The sequence below is a fragment of the Amphiura filiformis genome, chromosome 4 (assembly GCF_039555335.1).
Source record: "Amphiura filiformis chromosome 4, Afil_fr2py, whole genome shotgun sequence".
Taxonomy (NCBI): domain Eukaryota; kingdom Metazoa; phylum Echinodermata; class Ophiuroidea; order Amphilepidida; family Amphiuridae; genus Amphiura; species Amphiura filiformis.
Window position 1 is genome coordinate 65,383,132 of NC_092631.1, and position 16,034 is coordinate 65,399,165.

The 16,034-nt window shown below is 37.3% G+C and overlaps 1 protein-coding gene across 1 annotated transcript; it reads left to right on the plus strand.

The window, feature by feature from the left end:
- Positions 1-2,669: 2,669 nt before the first annotated feature.
- On the plus strand, positions 2,670-12,654 carry LOC140151205 (probable proline iminopeptidase). Its single transcript, XM_072173463.1, has 6 exons — positions 2,670-2,981; positions 8,400-8,699; positions 9,184-9,268; positions 10,015-10,202; positions 10,673-10,814; positions 12,315-12,654. The coding sequence occupies exons 1-6, from the start codon at positions 2,713-2,715 to the stop codon at positions 12,423-12,425; spliced, it is 1,095 nt and encodes a 364-aa protein (XP_072029564.1). The 5' UTR covers positions 2,670-2,712; the 3' UTR covers positions 12,426-12,654.
- Positions 12,655-16,034: the final 3,380 nt, after the last annotated feature.

Consider the following 16,034-nt stretch of genomic DNA (forward strand, 5'->3'; position numbering starts at 1 on the left):
ATAAGTTAAGGCGAGTTGGAGGGGAGCATCAAGAGCATTACCTATAACAGACTACAGTTGACTCAAAATAAATGTTCAGGGATAAATAAAGCTAACATGTCACACAAGAGGAATGGTATATAAACGGTTCCAAAAAAGTAAGTCCCCCTAAAATATTTTGGTATAATCCAAAAATGGATTGATCAATTCTCTTGTTTTGAAGTTTGGAACATGACTGATTAGTTATGCACCAAGTGAGCGGGTTTTTGTTGCTATGTTTTATCACCTTTATTGCAAAATACAGCCATTTTTAAAGAAATTTTCGGTCAAAAAAAGTTGCATTTTTCTACACTGAGGCTTTTTATGCTTCAATTTATGTTGATTTCAGTTCCCTTTTAGTGAGAGGTCTGATATCAAAAGTGATGCATAAAAAGCTATGTAGAAAACTTTTTTTTTTATAAATTTCTCAGTGAAGATGATAAAAGATAATAACAAATCCCGTTCACTTGATGCTGAGACTAGTATTGATGCATAACTAATCGGTCCGAGATCCGAACTTTAAAACAAGAGAATTGATACCGCCGTCGGTAGCTAATTGATCAAGCCGTTTTTGGATTATACCAAAATGTCTTAGGGGGGGGACTTACTTTTTTGGAACCGTTTATATGGGTTCTATAAAGGAGATCACAAGGCTTGCTACAAACAGGGCTGAAAGTTCTGCCCCATGTGCATGATTTTTCTCGGGGAGTGGAAAATTAAAGACCTTTCTGAACTTTGATATTGGCCTTAAAGCCATAATGTGGGATTTGCATAAAGAATAGATTCCTAATCCTATTTAAATGTTAATTTTCACTGATCACATTGTCTCCTTTTAATTTTGAGCCAAACAAATGAGGAAAAAAAAAGAAAATTTCCATTTCATTCCAGCGCCTTCGTATTTAGCTCGCCGATCTTATTCACGCAGCTCATAGGACGAACAAACAAGACGTAAGACGAATAGCGATATGCACACAGTTTATACAGTAGCGTAGCCAGTGGGGGTGGCAAGGGGGTCAGAGTGCCCCCCCCCCTGACAAAAAATGACAGAAAAAAGTGCCCCTCTGGCAAAAAATGAAAGAGAAAATCTGGAGGGCAAATGAAAAAAAAGCGCAAATGAAAAAAAAAGCGCCTTTTCCACCTTTGCATCGGGGCCTGAGATTGGAATTCCAGTTTCCTTTCTCACGAAGTAAGGGCTAAGAGTAAAATTGTACAATTGTGTTTGGGAGTGGCCTTCTCTCTTTTCTCTTTTTCCTAGCTATTTTCTTCCATTTCTTGTTTTGTTTATCAAAGCTATCTAGGCCAGCATGATACTGGCTATCCAGGCTTGTGCATTTGTATGAGCTTGGAATGGTCCATGGTTTTCCATGGATTAGCATGTGTTCCTCACGGACCAACCTGGGTAAACAAACAAACAAAACAAAATTCACACCCCGATCATGGGCCAAAATAGTGTACAATATAAAATGTTTGCGCGCTGCGAGCGCACATTGTCACAATAAAGCCCTTTTCATCCCGATCGTGGGCGAAACGGTGTAAAATACAAAAATGTTTGCGTGCTACAGACGCATATCGTCCCAATATAGCCTCTCTAAAAACAAAACCGGTATATGTATTGTATGATGCAACTGCATTTTTTCGTCTGTGCCCCCAAAAATTTATTTTTCCCCTCCTGACCAAGAAAGCTGGCTACGCCACTGAGTTTATACGTCAAGACCTAAAATGAATAACAATATCATGCATACCATATCAATTTGTAAGCGCTCTTTTGAAAATCCAGCAAGTCCTATTTTTTTTTTTTTTTTTAAAAAATAATGAAGAAAAATATTTTAAAATAGGGGGCCTAGAATGCAATATTCATATCTTCATAAACGTGATCAATATCCTAGCAAATCGCACCCCTCCACAACCCCGGTCCACAACCCCATGCACCATAGCGATGGCCCCTGTATCTATTGAATACGGGTTGGAATTTTTTATATTTGTCACTTGTATAAAGGGGGGGGAGGGGGTTCCCGGAGGGGGGTACTCAGTACAAATGACCATACGGGGACGTGCCGCAAACATGGGTAGCATTTTCCGCCTTCTGGTATAGGCCTATCAATGACCCCCTTTTCAAAGCCTATTTTGGTATATGAATGGGTCCTTTTTTCAAAATTTTCTAAATTTTTTCGAAAAACAGCCCAATTTTTCCTTAATCTAGCCAAAATTTTCAAAATTTTCCCAAAATTTTGGGAAAATTTTTAAAAACTAAGACAATTTTGGTTAAATTCGGCTGAAAATTTCGACTTTTGGTATATCAATGGGTCCAAATTTCTTGAAAAATTGGTATATTTATGGGTCCACTTCCAAAATCTCAGCGGCACGTCCCTACCAAAACCAAACTTGAGACCCCCCCCCCCCCCGGGAGGGGGTTAGCCTTCTAACGAAAGGACTTTCATTTATAGGGCTTCATCGAACTTTTGGGTTGTTCCCTAATACCTAAAAGTGACCAACTCCAGAAAATGATGCAGACAATGAATGAATGAATGAATGAACGAACGAACGAACGAACGAACGAACGAACGAACGAACGAACGAACGAACGAACGAACGAATTCAAGCAAAATGTTACATTGACATCGTATATCGCACATCGCCCATGACTAGTAGATTGTTTACTGACAGGCGATCCAATATGACAGCTCTCACCATGAGATGATTACTAAAATTAGACCAGCTTTCAACCCAATATTTCAAGTTATTTCACGCAAACTTACTGCTTCATATTGCACACAACTTCAGCATTATTGTACTACATGCTCTCGAGCAGCACCAAATCCTCAAATCATGTCTTCTAATGAAAGTTCGCGTACGTTATACCCGATATGCGAGCCGTATGATACGGGCCGACTTCACGTCGATGATATTCACGCGATATATTACGAGCAGTCCGGAAAGCCAGATGGAAACCCGGTTGTATTCATGTTAGTAAATAAAGTGTACTTTAGTAAACTAAATATGATTGTTTATGGAATTTTAAAATTAGTGAAGGTTATTTGAGGTAGAAAATCGTTTCAGATTGACGTGACATGTCACATGACATGAATAGAATTGATTGCAATTGACACACCCCCAAACAGAATAACAGCTGATTGCAATTGCCAGTGCATGTCATGTCTTTAGACTTTACACGAGAAATGAAGCATTGTATTTGCGAATGATTGTTATGCATTTGATGAGAACGCTTGAAATTTGTTACAATGCGTATACATATTGTCACGGAGGTATAAGTGCGTTAGTGTTATAGACCTGACGGGGAAGTCCTCTTTTGGTCTATAGCTATACGCTAGCAGCTCGCCTCTTAAACCCAGGAGTCGTGGGTTCGAGTGCCGGCAGGGCGGAAGTGGCTAGCAGGCGCAGGATACTTCCGTGAGGGGTTTGTGACAAAAATTTAGGTGGCAGCGGTGGGATACGAACCCACGCCATCTAAATGACTTGATCCCATCGCTGCCACCATTTATGTCTCAAACCCCTCACGGAAGTATCCTGCGCCTCTTGACCTTGTGCCACTTCCGGTCCTGCCGGGACTCGAACCCATGACCCTGAAATTAAGATTTTTTATAATTTTTCTATAGAGTACATTGCTATAGTTTTTCGGTCGGTCAGCATTGACATTTTTTACCACGGATGTTATCTAGATTCTGTTTATAATGTAAATGTTGAAATTTCGATAAAGGTTATTTCGATATTGTATCTTTTGAGTAAAATATCATGAAAAGTCTAAAATTTTGTTGAAGTGCAATTTTAGCAAAATTTTGGATGCGATCGCCCATCGTGATCGGCAGTATTTACCTCTGAACTTCCATTGCTTTACGCGGTGTCATGCTTCAGCAAATCTGACTAGATTTTGAATGCAGAGGTCCCTATCCACGATAGTGAAGCTATCGGTGTCAGGGTCAGAATTTTGTTTGACAGTGCGAGAATCAATCTTGATTCTTGCAGAATAAATTTGTTTGTAAACGCAAATCTTTGCAAGAATCGATTCTCTGATTCACACAGAAATTCTGACCCTGCGTGAGCAAATTCGTGGCTATAGACTTCTCAAGCAAAAAATGTTCTGTTAAATTTGGTTAGACAAAAGTTACTCAGGCACTCAGAACTGGCATGAGCATGATGACCACTGACTGACTGCTGTTGCTATTTAAGTCTCGGACAAGTCACAAAAGTATGTGACTAGTGTCATGTCAATGTGCACTCCTACTTCACAGAAGCTCCAACCTAAGCGACTTGGCTGCAGCTGTAAATACTAAATTATATAGCATGATTGGTTTCAATTTTTTTCGAGTTGTGTGTAATTTACTAGTTTACATTGTCATGTCGAATGCTTGTGGATGCTCTTTGCTTTCATATTGTATGTGTCATGTCCGAGAATTAAGCAACATTTTTGATGCGACCGATCACCCGTCGTGAACAGCTGTGTTTACTTCTAAACTTCCATTGCATTTCACAGTGTCATGCTTCATCAATTTCTATACTATACTAGGAATTTCAATTGAATGAACACAGGTTTCAACAGCTGTGCACGATCCAACTGCAATCATATAGGCCTATTGCGTATTTCAAACTACAACACGAACACACAACCTTGGAATTTGAATACAATACTAACCAATCACGAGTGCATTGGCATGGTTGGATTCACTTCGTTGCGCATGCACAGTCGCATACGCTGGCGTACATATCACGCAGTGTACGCAAAATGGCGTCACGCTATGTCAGGCTGTATTAAATGTGTTCTACTGTAGATTTAAGTGTGGCTCACGCATGCAATACATAGTATTGCAGCGTGGTAAAGCGAATCTCTCTCGCAAGTGCAAAGTAATGGTCGTTTTTTACTCTGTTCAAAATGTGACATGTACACCAAATACAGCCCCCAAAATGGTCTACTTTTAGCGGTCCTCAACTCCAAAACAGTTTAGTCATAGTTAAAAATGCAATCCCCAACCCTTTGCTTACCTTTGGACGAATTTGTAGCAGTCTCCATGTCGAAGAATGCCCGGTACAAACATAGAAATGGCCACATTGCATCTGATCAGTTCCGTTAATTAATGAATATTTCTTCCGTACTCATGTGGGTGTCATGATGATAGTCTCCTACACTACCAGATTTTGTCGATCTGACGCTCGTCGATCCTAACAAACCCGTGATAGCCACATACAGTCTGGCCTGAGACTAATTTTATACAATGCGATGACGTATCAGCTAATCGTAAGCCTTGTTCTGATTGTTCATGTCCGTTTAGCTGTGCACACTGCTCATGTGTCATGCCGATCAGCGGCAAGCGACATGTGAAAGTATGAAACCAGCATTAGAGCCACCATTTTGCCCATGTGTGTTCTGCTCGTGAGAAAAATTACCTTTTGTTGGCATTTATCAAACAAAACTGGTCATACTAGGATTTCAATTTTGGCCCCACATATATGTGGGCTTATGTTATCATCCAGATGGTTGCCTGGTTGTTTGTTACTTAGTTTGGCTGTCCGGGCGGAAGCAAATTCATTAATCCACTCTACAGCTCCAACGCACTCACCGATTCACTTCATTATTATGTTTTCAGGGTTATTAGGAGTTAAGAAAACCTAATAATGATAATATTGATAGCTTATTTGCATGATACCATAACATATCGGATTCGTCATACAAATATCGAACTCGCCGTTGGCTCGTCCGATATTTTTATGACTCATCCGATATGTTATGGTATCATGCTCAGCCATCCAATATTATATCAAACTTGGTCTTGATAATATTCTTTATTTACCAACCTTTGTTGTGGGGGCTAGTTTATTAATGAAGTTAAATGTTTTGTTGAGGAATAACATGGGAAATTTTGAGTTTTATTTCAACTGGTGGTGTAGGAAGGTGAGTGAATTCTTGATGAGGTTTTCTTGTTTCAACGATCCGATAGTAGTTTATGAGACGTAGGCTAAAAAGGTCTTACGCATGCGCGGTGGTGTTCTTGAAATCATCTAGAAATGCCTGGGAGAAATGCTTAATTTGCTGGTATTGTTTCAGGCCGTCTTACTGAAGGTGCTGTAGATTCACGCAACAGCGCGGCATTTTGGTACTCTAGCCTCAATATTATGTGCAGCTATCGGTGGTCACTGACTAAATTCGAAGCTAGACTTCTTGAGCAAGTCGTGTCATGTCATGAAAAACGTAATCCTTGTTTGAGAACTCTTCGAATTTGCACACGATACTTACGCATTTGATCCCAGAGGCTAGAGTTTGAAGTTAAGTTTTTGGTAGGTAAGCAGTGACATTTTTTTTTTCAACACATGTTAAGGTGGCTTTATCGGCTACAGTGTCATGCATAGAACTCCTTGAAAATGGTATAGGATGTGTGTATTGATAAGAAAACCTTACTTGCCAAGTTTTAATTTTTTCCAACAAAGCATTTTTGACTTATAAATGCAATTTTTGTCATCTTGAAATCCCATTGAATTATTACAGGAAGAGTTTTCAAAATTTCTCAAAATAGCCAAACTTTTGTAAACAAAGATTTAAAATTAAAAACTGATTTATAGCAGTCGTATAAAAAGACTCAAACACAGACTCAAACTGGTGGTTCAGAATTGTCAGCTTTCATTACTTGGTTATGAGCAAGCCGCTGTTTCTAAGAGCAGGAATGCCTATGCTGTCATTACTAACCCTAACCCAACTAAGTCTCACTAAAGCTCACTATAAAAACCACTCTGTGTGCATGCATTCCACGTGACTTCCACAATGGAAGAATTTTCTGCTGTAAAAATCTTCTTTTAGCCTTTCATATATGTGACTCCTCGCCACAACTGAGCCCGGATGTCGCCAGTGCCACTATTGAGATATGCTCCATCGAACTTGACAATAAACAATAGGAAAGAAAGGATTTATTGACTGTTTTATTGATTTTTCACTACTTAAATGTCAAGTACTATAGACATGATATACATCATTTTAAAGCTAATTTCAAGCAGAATATTTTGGTTGAATATCTCAAAAATGATGATTGGCGACATCCGGGCTCAGTTGTGGCGAGGAGTCACATATTAGGTTTGATATTTGTAAATTTTTCTTGGCTTAGTTTTTAGGAGCTTTGGTGATGTTATCATATCATTCATACAGGGCTCGAATTAGGAACTTTGTAGGGCACCCATTTCAAGGCCATCAACAAATCCTTTGCAAAGGCATCAATGCCATTTAGTGCTGAAGAATGCTTTGAAACTTGAAGCAGTGCTGAGGCATCAATGACTAGTCCAAGGGCACTGGAGGCCACTGCCTTGGTGGCCTTCGGTTAATTTGAGCCCTGCATTCATGGGCATAGCATCTCATGAGAGTCTTGTAAAATGCTCCAATTAGCATGTCTTTACACCTTGCCCATTGAATGTGCACCCAAACAATTATGCAGTTAGTGTCTATAGCTTAACCTCATGAGTACCTATCATGACATTCCTGAGTGTTACGAAGACACCACCCCCATCAGATGTACACAAGATGGTAGTTTGGTTACTTTAGAATTTATACCAAATGTGCCCCTAACTCATTTTAGAAGCTGGTCAGATGTACTAGTGACATATAGTCATGCATAAAAGGAAATAAACTGGACTGTTTCAGCAGATGGTCCTGTCTGACTATAAATGGTTCATGCATGTATTTTGTTCATCCTATCCATCTGCTTGATCATAAAACTTGTTCAAAATAATTACCATGAACAGTAAATCGAACATGATTTTGTAGTAATGTATATAGGCCTACATGTATCCTATACAAGGAATCAGAAAACTTGTGTTCAAAAGCAATTTGTACTTTGACTTTGTTCATTTGTTTGCACATTTGTTTGTCTGTCATACATGTTGGATAAATCCTGGAAGTCCATGAGAAATTAATTCAGCATTACCACTTGACATTTGAAAGACCATTTTCTGTGTTCCGACATAAATCACAAGCAAAACAGCACAGCAGCTTACATACATACCGCACCAGTTGATTTAATGAATTTTAGGTTCATTAATTTTAGAGGGACTGTATATAACCATTGATGATACTATTAAATTCATGTACATGTAACTACAATGCACTGTTAGGGCCCTGACTAAATATACAAATAGTTCATATGCCCTTCTTCAGGCAGTAATTTAGATATTGTTTTTTATTGTATGTATAATGATCATAAAGGTATATAGTTTCAGAAAGGAAATGATGCAAGGCAAGAAATCTAACTAAAATGAACATTTTGAGAAAATTACAAAATTTTATTTTACTTTACTGGCCCAAGGAAGGCATGTGGACTTTGAACAGTAGTATGAGGACTTTTATATTAACCATGTATACATTGATTCTGTTTCATTTGTTCTCCATGTAGTCATGGTGGACCTGGCGGCGGATGCATGGAACTTGACAGGGGTTACTTCGACCCAAAAGCATATCGCATCATCTTACTGGACCAAAGAGGTGCTGGCAAATCCACGCCTGCTGCAGAACTCCAAGAGAATACAACTTGGCATTTGGTAGAGGATCTAGAAGTGCTTAGAAAACACCTACGTGTGGAGAAATGGGTTGTATTTGGAGGCAGCTGGGGTTCTACACTGGCACTGCTCTATGCTGAAACTTATCCGGATAGAGTCAAAGCCTTGGTTTTGAGAGGAATCTTTTTGTGTACACAGTAAGTATATTACTCTATTCAACCTCTCTCCCGATTCCAATCAAATACTATCCCGTTTTACAAAATCAAATTCACCCAATCATAATGCTTTCATTGGACCTAACTAGCAAAGTGGCAATAAAAGTAAGATGTTGATATTTTGCAACTTTTGAGGGAAAAGGGGCAAAAACCTGCAGTTTTGCATGTTTTCATACAATTGCAGTCGCAAAATTCAAAGACTAAATTGACACCAAGGATAAACATAGCAGGGTCTCTAGCAGGCTTTTCTTTTGTGAAAAAGTAAGCCCAATTATATTAAGGTGTGAACCAGGAGCTACTTGTAACCAACCAAGAGTTATTGCAACATGTATTTTGGCATGCAAATTAGATATTGTGACTTTCTGTCAGGAGAAAAGTAGCTCCCAGTCAAGCGGCTAAAATGGGAGCTATTTCATGGTTACTAGGGAAACGTGTAATAAGAGTCGTTTGTTTGTTGTCATTTCAGAAAAGAAATCAATTGGCTGTACCAGGAAGGAACAAGCCTATTTTATCCTGACTTCTATGAAGAATATATTGATCCAATTCCTGAGGTATGTAAAAATATCAAATCAAAGTAGGTGCCCATTTCAGAAAATTGCCTTTGGTTTTCAGTTTGGGAAATATTTATATTTGAAATAATGGTATCATTCAATGCCGAAACAAATCAAATCTCAAACTGACTCCTCACTGCAATAACAATAACATCAACTGAAGAGTCACATCAAGTTGACACATCAAATTGACCATTTTATAGGAGGATGGTCTGATCTCATCTCCACTTGGTCTTGCCAGTGTAATGCCCACATTTTTCTCATAGACTCATTGGTCCTGTGAGGTATATATACCGTATTAGGCCTGAAAGATGAATGAATTATCTTCGGGGCTGCACCCCTCAGGATATTCCTCGGTTCCCAAAAGCAAAATGTTTAGATTTTTCACAATACCCTAAAAACAACAACTGATACACAGTCATTAACCTCTTAAGTATAATGGGACCTTCAATTGCACATTTAGGATAGTATCAAAGGGATTAGAATATTGACATGAAACTTCACAGGTGTGCTGGAAGTGGAGGTCAAAGGTCTTTTAAATAAAGACGATCTAGCATGCGATGAAATTGAACCATATTCGCTGTTGCATCATCAAGATATGAAATACAAAACGCTACAGCAACATCCAATGAAAAGTTTTCTTAATTCTGAAATCTGAATTCCAGAGTTCTTTGTAAACTTTGCCATCAGATCATCAATGTAAATGACCTAAGCTTAAAATTCACTTACTATGTTTTGAAATACAGGATGAAAAGAGGTCGCTTGGTAGAAGCTTTCTACAGCGACTAACTGGAGAGGATGAGCAAGAAAAGTTGCATTGTGCCAGAGCCTGGAGCCGCTGGGAGAGTGCCACCTCCAAATTGATTTTTGAGCCAGCCAACTTAAAGAAAACAGAAGAGGACCTTTGGGTCTTACAGTTTGCCAGGATTGAATGGTTAGTTTACTACATTTGAGATGATAAGCTTGAAGGAATTAGAGTTTTTGTCTAATCATAGCCCAACATTAACCCTCCTGAAACAAAGAATGTTATTGTTACCCCTCCCCTCAAATCTTATTTGGCAGGCTTTTACATTAACCACAAAATATGCGAAGATAAAACTTTCCAAAAAATATGGGCTTACAGTATTTGTGTTTGGATCTTCTGTGGTAAACATCACAATGGCTGATTTTGATGTCTACAATAAACAGCACACTTTGAGATTTTTGTAAGAGGTAAACAATAATAATACAATGATGTATATCTTCAGGAAATTTCCTGATTTCAGGAAATTTTGTTTGGATCTTCCCTGTGCTAAGTATAGGGAAATACACATTTCAGGAAATGTTAAAGCAGTTTCAGGAAATTATGTCAGTACTTAATCCCTAATATTAATGATAACATGTTTTTCCTTTCTTTCAATTCAGTCACTACTTCATCAACAAAGGTTGGCTTGCTGATGAGTACATTCTGAAGAATACCAACAAGATTCTCAACATTCCCACCACTATTGTACAGGGACGATACGATATGGTATGTCCACCGGAGATGGCATGGAGGTTATATAGGGTAAGTTTATTCTGATCAAGGTACAGTGATATACCGTACAAACGCAACAGTTAGCATATGTGCTTACTGTTGAGCGCTTTTAAAACATGCAAACATTAAGTGCCCCATCCACAAAAGTGTAAAGGGTTTTGAGCAAATCATTGATACACATAGTTCTATATGAACAAGTAAACCTGCAAATTTGTGACCGCATTAGCTCAGTTGGTAAAGCACCAGACTTTCAAAAGCGCATGAAAGTAAGCACATATGCTAACTATCATGTTTTTATGGTAGTATAATTCCATCAACATGACATCTCTACAAGTCTACGTAGTGGTAGAAATCTATGCCTATTGAATACACAAATAACATTGCCCACATCTGTACACTATCATATTTCAAAAGGCTGCATTGTCTGATTTTTATTATCCTTGTTGTATTTTATATTGTTATTTTATATTTCAGCATGCTCCTTTCTTTATGAATGGACATGGGATTGTAATATAGTGTGATAAAAAATTAATATATCAAATTAATTTTACAATAATAGAAAAAAAATCACATTTAAAGCATCTTTTTGAGATGTGATGCAGACGACGATATAAAGTTGTACATTTTATAGGTATTTGTCTGCAGTTTTTTGTGACAAATTAAGTTTTTCAGTTACCTATGTAATTTCCATACAAGATTTACAATGTGAGAGCTCATGATATAAATGTCTCTGTATATTCTAGCAGAAAGACCACATGCAGTGATTTTGAGGTTTTTGTGCAATATTTTGATGAGTACATCAACAAGATATATAATGTGCACCACGGATTGATCCTAAATTAAGGACCTAACCGCTCACTGAATAGACTGCATTACAGTATTTAACACTAGTTTGAATCCTAATTTATTTGAAGTCAATAACAGCATGCAGGACCTCTGTGCTGATTGAAAGATGAATTGCTAGTGGTCAAATGCTAGTAGTATTATTATGTAGTCAGACTGGCGATAAGGAGTGTCAGGTCCGGTTGACTAAATTTTCCAGGGCAGTCACAATGAACCAGTGTGGTCCTTGTTGCTAGCAATGGTGCAAGTGCTACAGGTTTTTCAAGTGTGTCTAAAAACTTGTTATAGAGGTTATCCACGTTACTCATGTGTGACTTCAAACAAAAGGCGCAGGTTCCTGTAGTATTCCTCATGTAGAACTATTCAATGCACAACCTCGGAGATACTTGCATGACTTTGGCGGGCTATTTTGAAACAGTCATGGTTGCACATGTAAGTACTTCTTTTGAAAATCTTAAACAAGGTATAGCAGTTGCTGATAGGATATACAGCCTATAGAACATGGATAACCTCTAGTGCTGCAGATGCTGACATTGGTATGCAAGGGAAAACTGCTAACTAATATAATTATTTGCTAATTGTCTTTCTGGTAGAGCTAGGGTTTTATATATCATTATCGTTTGATTTGTACCCTCAGGTCTAACCATATCTAACCATTTCAATATATGCATAACATTGCTGTTACAGAAACTGAAGAAAGCTGAGATTTTTGTGGTTCCTGATGCCGGTCATTCCTCCAAAGAGACAGGGACTATATCACTTCTGGTTCAAGCCACCGATAAGTACAAAACTTTATGAAAACCCAGATGTATAAATCTCTTATATTCAAGTAAATACACAGGTGCAATAAGAAACTACATCTTTTGAATAGTTCTTGTTATAACAGTATTGCAGTGGAAATGCTTAGCCAGATCAGATCAAATGCAATATGAAAGAAATGGAGGGTGCTGATTCTATCAAGGCTAGAATTTTGTCACACATAACAATCAATCCTGATTCTTACAAAGGACTTTATCTTCAAAAATGTCTCAAAAAATACCAGATGCCAGTAATATTCCAGTCTGAAACTATCAGACAATATTTTAAACGTTAATAACATCACAAATTCGCAACGCACCCAAATTGTGAAAAAATCACCACCGGGCAGATTTTTGGCTAGTTCTCCATTTACGATCCTGCCCAAAAGTGTCTGCTTTTGACATGACATGTCACATATACAAAATGACCTTCTAAGCATATGTATACGACCTGCAGGATTAGGTTAGCATGCGTGATTCAAATTTGGCGCTGCAAAATCCAACATGGCATTACTCTCAACTAAAAGAGACAGACTACATAACTGATCAGCACCAACCACTCAATCTCGTACACTTAGACTCAATCTCGGCTACACATGCCGTAGGCCCAATTGACCTGTGACCTTTGATAGATAGTTGTAACAAGTACTATTCAGGGATGTTTCTTAATGTATCTAGTGTATACTATACTGCAAAGTATTGTCAACTTCAGGAAATAATCATCTGGGGTTGAATATCATTTGAAAAAAAATGGTGCTTTGATTTGTAGTAATGTTCTGTTTTGGTATTTGATGTAATTTTGGCTGTATAAGCTCATGTGTGTTGCATTGGTTCTGCAGATGACACCCATTTTGTAGGGGAAGTGTGTTATTTAAAGTAACACATTAGTTATGATCACCACCCAAGTGAGTGGTTAATAAGTTTACACACTTTGTCATGCTTAAGTTAAAACAAGAGAAGGGTTCTTTGTAATTAACTCTTTATAATCAGTAGTCATAACATTGTTAACAGTACTGTTACGTAATGATATATATATACAATATTTGTTTTCATTATGGAAAATGTAATAACTATTTGTTTTGCATGTGCTCTGTGGGCTTTTCTTGTGCATATACCTATAGCATAGCGGATGCTCCAAGTTTGTCATATCAACCTAAAGTCACTATGAAGGCAAAAACATTTCAATTGATCATTATGTTGTGATGTTACTTGTAAGCAGTTGCCCTAGCTTACATTCATGCTGTGTTGAAATTGTCCAACCATTCTGTCTATAATAAATGCTCCTGCTAACACCTGCCACTCTTCTTTGAAGGAAATATCAATTCTGTGTTTTCAATACCATTGTAAATCACAGACAATTTTGTGAGAAATATACATGTTCCTGTTAAGTTCATAAACATAATATCTGTCATGTATAGTGACAAACCAAGCATGCAACATTGTATGTTGAATTGGGCCTCCGTGTTGAAATTAAGTCTATATGTAGTAAGGTGACAAAAAAAACCCTGTTCTACGGGCCCGACCAACCCAGTGTCCGTGTTATAGATTTTTTTTGCTAATTTTGCTGTATGCATGTAAAATCAGCTGTTTCTTGGCCAAAAGTGGACTGAGTTTTAATAATGGAAATTATTGTATGCAGGTAAAATCATCTGTTTGGAAACGAGGGAAAAATTGCAAAGAACTAGTTATATATTATTATTTTACACATTTTGGTGACTGAAGAACCATTTGCTCAAAAAACAAAAAACACCTGACTGACCGACCCTACTTGAATAGTCCGTCCGCCCAAAGAACAGGGTTTTTTTCATCGCCTAAAGGAAGTTCAACTTCAAGGTTCATTGGCCAGAAGTGTAAAGTCATACATACATGACCATACATACATGTACATGGCCTAACAAATCATGGCCCAGGTCCCAAAACTCGTCGTAAACTTATGACAGTCATATGTCATGCATGAATAGACTATTAACCTTATTTTAATATGTACATCGTGTGATATGTCCATTGCGTATCACATACCGAGTGTCACGAATTTGGCCCAGGTGCCAAATTTTCGAAAAAACTCTGAGGGGTCATAGGTCATCAAAATTGTACATTAAATATTATGTCAATATTAGTCCATATGTACCAGTAATTTAAGTGCCAGTAAAAGTGATGGTTGAGTGTTATAAACAGATCTCATAATTATTCTCCTTCCTTTGTTGTTTTGGTTGTAGTTTTACAAATATATTTTTATACATTTACACTGGTATAGCTAAGCGAGCTACCAAGCCAGATTAATATTTCCACTTCAGCATGCATTTATTACTTAGGGTTGGGCTATTTGATCCATACAGCCCCTATTGAAGATATGACCATAATCTCCACACAGGGGGTATAGATTTCAAATAGAGCCACCCACTCAGATAACCTCATTTGATATCACACTACCTGTGTGGAAGATTAAGGTCATGTCTTCCATAGGTCATGTCTTCCATAGGGGTGTCTGGATTTCAACTGGAATAGCCCATTTCTTTGACCATTCATTTTGACCATAACTTTGCCTGAGACCCGTCAACTTGAAGAAATGTAATGTCTCTTTTTGTTTTGAAGCAGACATTTGTTTTAATACTTTCATATTACTATAAAGTATTTTGTTGTTGTAATGATTCAGTGTCGATCATCAGAAATATTCATTATATTGAATTAAACAGTATTTAAAATATTCCACCTATTTTTGATATAATTTGTTTCCGTTCTGTACTTTTCCTCTAAATGAACCAACGCATCAAATTAAAGGTATAAATATATAAAATCATGCATTGAGATATTCAGAGACTTGTTTAGTGCTATGTATATAATTTTGTAAAATGCTTATGATATATATCTTCAAACCTAGAGATAACTCTTATAATTAAGCCCGCCTTTTCATATGAGTCTCTTATGATCTGCATCTGTTCCATACAAGAAAAGTCTTTTGTATATTTAGATCTGTGTCCTGGATAAAACCCACTAAAATGCTCATGTTCTGAACTATGTTAAAAGTTAAAGAGACTGTCAATGATCCCATGAAAATCATAAAATATAAATTTGAATTTCTTAGGAATAACTTAAAAAGTAAAGGATAAGACGCAAATTCTCATGAAGTGTTTTTTTTTTTTTTTTCATGACAGCAGTAAAAAATTAAAACAGTGTTAATAAAAAAAAATGAAACTGTGTGTTGCTGCAATTAGTCTTTAACATTGACTAAAATGTTAAGTCTTACCCTTTCTAGGCTGCTTTAAGTCTTATCACTTGCATAGTATATTAGCATACTATACCCAAATTGCAAAAATCTGATTCAAAAAGGTGATTGTTTTTAGATTTTCTGATTTCGCAAATCACTGATAGTACCTTTAACCAATGGGTTGATGTAGGTTTGTTAGTTTGGGATATGTTGCTGTGATTTGCCTTACATGATGCAAAGTGTCCTCTTATCTGTTCACAACATCAAGTATCATTCAGAGAAATTTTGGCAAAATAGTATATTACTTTAAAAATGATTTATGCTTTGGTAAATAATTCGTTCTAGTTACCAATACATTGAACTTATATTCCGATGTCCAACTACCATTATACGTAAGAGTTTAGT

Excerpts from the sequence above, each read along its gene's own strand:
- LOC140151205 (XM_072173463.1), top strand. The coding sequence starts at position 2,713 with ATGATTACTAAAATTAGACCAGCTTTCAACCCAATATTTCAAGTTATT. Across the intron at positions 2,982-8,399 it reads GGAAACCCGGTTGTATTCAT|TCATGGTGGACCTGGCGGCG; the intron begins GTTAGTAAATAA and ends TTCTCCATGTAG. Across the intron at positions 10,815-12,314 it reads TGGCATGGAGGTTATATAGG|AAACTGAAGAAAGCTGAGAT; the intron begins GTAAGTTTATTC and ends TTGCTGTTACAG.